At 43.9% G+C, this 2,921-nt stretch overlaps 1 protein-coding gene across 2 annotated transcripts in view; it reads right to left on the reverse strand.

Moving 5' to 3' along the window:
- Window positions 1-343: 343 nt before the first annotated feature.
- Window positions 344-2,921, reverse strand: part of tbc1d5 (TBC1 domain family, member 5) — a 22,937-nt gene continuing 20,359 nt past the window's right edge. For both annotated transcript variants that reach the window (XM_042223629.1, XM_042223628.1), the window contains 5 exons: window positions 1,972-2,180; window positions 1,769-1,868; window positions 1,441-1,520; window positions 1,080-1,337; window positions 344-700 (listed from right to left, as the gene is read on the reverse strand). In XM_042223629.1, the coding sequence (XP_042079563.1) occupies window positions 419-700; window positions 1,080-1,337; window positions 1,441-1,520; window positions 1,769-1,868; window positions 1,972-2,180 (929 nt within the window). In that variant the 3' untranslated portion in view covers window positions 344-418. The remainder of the gene's footprint in view (window positions 701-1,079; window positions 1,338-1,440; window positions 1,521-1,768; window positions 1,869-1,971; window positions 2,181-2,921) is intronic.

Genomic DNA, 2,921 nt, shown 5'->3' on the forward strand with positions numbered 1-2,921 from the left:
TCCTGAAGGTAAACTGCAGTTTCAGGTCCAACTCTTTAGAATCATCTTGTAGTGACAGGGTAAGCAGTTCAATGGCGCCCTCTCTCTGTAGAGCAGGGAACTACAAATCATCATGAGTGACGGATGAGGTTAGATTGTACCCACTAAAAAGGCCCAGCATAATAAGGAGATGAGACAGCATACAGCATCAGCTCAGACAGGACTGAAGTGGCACAGATTAAAGAGAGAGTATCGGGTATTTGTGACACAAGTGTCACAGTCCATGTGTTCAATTTCTATGTTGAGAGCAGTTTCAGTTTCACCATTGACCTAAAGTCCCCTCACCAATTCCAGGTCACTTTTCTCTGATCAAACCCCGCTGAATGGATATGAACCAGAACGGGTATAGGTGAAGGAATAGGGCGGTGATTTAACACGTTCACAGGTCGTTCGGGTTAACGATGGTAAAGTCAGAGTCCTTGCTGTGGGTGGAGCCTTCATCTGGGCTGGAGGAACCTGATGTGGTGCCTGCCATTAGGGGATCTTGGAAAGTTCCAGCCGCACCCTCAGGCTCCATCCGCACCATGCCACGCCCCCGTCTGATTGGAGGAGTGCGCTCGGATGCAGACTTTCCTCCAGTTTCGGCGTGTAGGTCTCCGTCCTGGGAAATAAGGATGTAATCGTCCCAGTTTTTGCCCTCCAAGCCCAGAGAAGACGCCACCTGCATGCAAGAATCTTTTTTTAAAACTGCATAAATGCCTAAAGTGTGAGATCACGCTTGCCTTGGCCTAAAGCTGAGTGTTTTGAGATAAACTTGCTGTGCTGGGCGGTATCATTCAGAAATGGTATAATTCTTAGGAGAGCAGATTTAGCATGACACACCATAATCCTGGAAAGATACAAAACCACTCTGAACACAGACTTGCAGACATGAAAGGGATTAGGATTTAAAATGAATGAATCCTGGGATCAAAGGGTCAAACAGCAGAACAGACGACGAAACATAATCCTGTATGGAGTGAACGTTAAACTGTATTTGATGCCAATACAGCTGGCAGAGGTACAGAGCAATAATTTACGCAGACAGGAAAAACGCTGACCTGTTGATCAAATGGTGTCATGGCCTGCTCCTCCTCCTTCTCGTCCATGCTCGCGCTCCCTTCCAGCTCGGAGTCCCTGCTCGGCCTGATGTTTGCCTGCTGTTGCTGGCCACTGTGGAGGCTGCTGGTGCTTAGAACAGTTTCACCTGCTGCTGCTGTGGACGTGTAGTGATCGTCAGCAATGGTGATTTCTTCATTCTCCTCAGCTTCCAGCTGGCTCTGGTTGAAGCGCAGCGCTCCCTTTAGGATGTCTTTAATCTGACAGGGAGGAGGAGGCCACAGAGATGAGTTAGTGAATATGATTATAAAAGGGACATCACAAAAATGAATACACACTTATAGCATCTGCTCACACAGTCACCTGTTTGAGTCCAGCCAGTGAGACCAGGACCTCATCCTCTTTCTCGATGTGTTCTTGGAGAATCACTTCCTGGATTTTACCTAGAGGAACAATGAGTGGTCAGGCACTGATCGGCCACAAAAATCGACTATATTACTATCACTATATTACAATTCGAAAACATAAACAGTATTATTATTGTCAGTAAATTTTTAGCAAAATTAGAAATTTGGAAATTTACAAATTTAAGTTAGACAAAAATATAACCTGCAGCAGACGCTGACGCACGAGTGGAATTAGACTGAATGGTTTTTTTTTAAGCCATGTAACCATGTGTGGCTGAACTTACAGATGTGTGTGTTCATCATCTTAGCACAGTATTTGCTCATGGCCTCCAGGTCGTTGATCTGGCCCTGCAGGAAAGACACTTGGGCTTCCAGGTCTTCTTCCTGTTGATCCCACAAACACAAACAGAGAAAATTGGAAACTGAAGGAAACCCTACAAAGAAGGGATTATGGTTAAAGCTGTGAGAGAAAATTAAAAAGACTTACCATCTCTTTCTTGCCCATAGTCTTGCTGTGGGAGCGCGAGCGAGTGATGTTAAAGAAGGACTCCTTCTTGGTGGCGGAGAGGGGCGGGGATGAAGTGCTGACATCACTCCCTCTGGATGGGGGAAGAGGCGGGGAGGCGGTGGATTGACCACGGCCACCGGAGAGGCTTTCTATGCTTGTAGAGGAGCTGACCGTCCTCGAGCTTTGGCCTAAGAAGCACAGACAGACATTTTTATTAGTAACACTAGGAAGTTGAAAACCTATGGACGTCACCTTATTTGAATTTACGGGAGAACAACCTGCACAGGAAATAAACATGAAAGAAACTATTGTTCCTTTAAACTCTATGAAGAACCCTATTTATGGAGGCCAAATCTCATAAATATCTGTAATTTAGAAAGAGATTAAACAGCTAAGTGCAAGACAAGACTCTGAAATCTGGACTGTGAAGCTGGAATTGCAGATTTTTCCCCCCGTGCTGAATGAGATGTAGAAATTGTGAATTCATGAATTCACAATCAGAAAAGACATGCATTGTGTTTTAAATGATAAATGATTTTTTCCCCAAGTGCATCTAAAAACTAAATAAATAAATAGATAAATAAAAGTGTCTAGTAGTGCTAATGAGTCTGTTATATTTCCTTTCCTAGAGTTTTTAGCTTCCATGTCATCATCTGTTTTTAGATAATGCAAATCTGCAGCAGTGCGCCTCACCACAGAGCAAAGCAGGAGCTGATTGGAGAGGCGCAGTCCCTGCTGCTCAGAGAATGATGCTCATTAATGCAGCAATTAAATGCAAATGTAAGTAATCAATTAATAACAGACTTTTGCAGTTATTAATTGACTGCAAATCTGTTGGTCTATAATGAGTCATTAGATAAACCATTTCTTTGCATTTTTCTTTGTCACTGCAGACTAAACAGCAAGCTGGTACACACACACACACACAC

This window comes from Haplochromis burtoni, unplaced genomic scaffold, assembly GCF_018398535.1.
Source record: "Haplochromis burtoni strain Fernald_Lab_line unplaced genomic scaffold, NCSU_Asbu1 Contig_116, whole genome shotgun sequence".
Lineage (NCBI taxonomy): Eukaryota > Metazoa > Chordata > Actinopteri > Cichliformes > Cichlidae > Haplochromis > Haplochromis burtoni.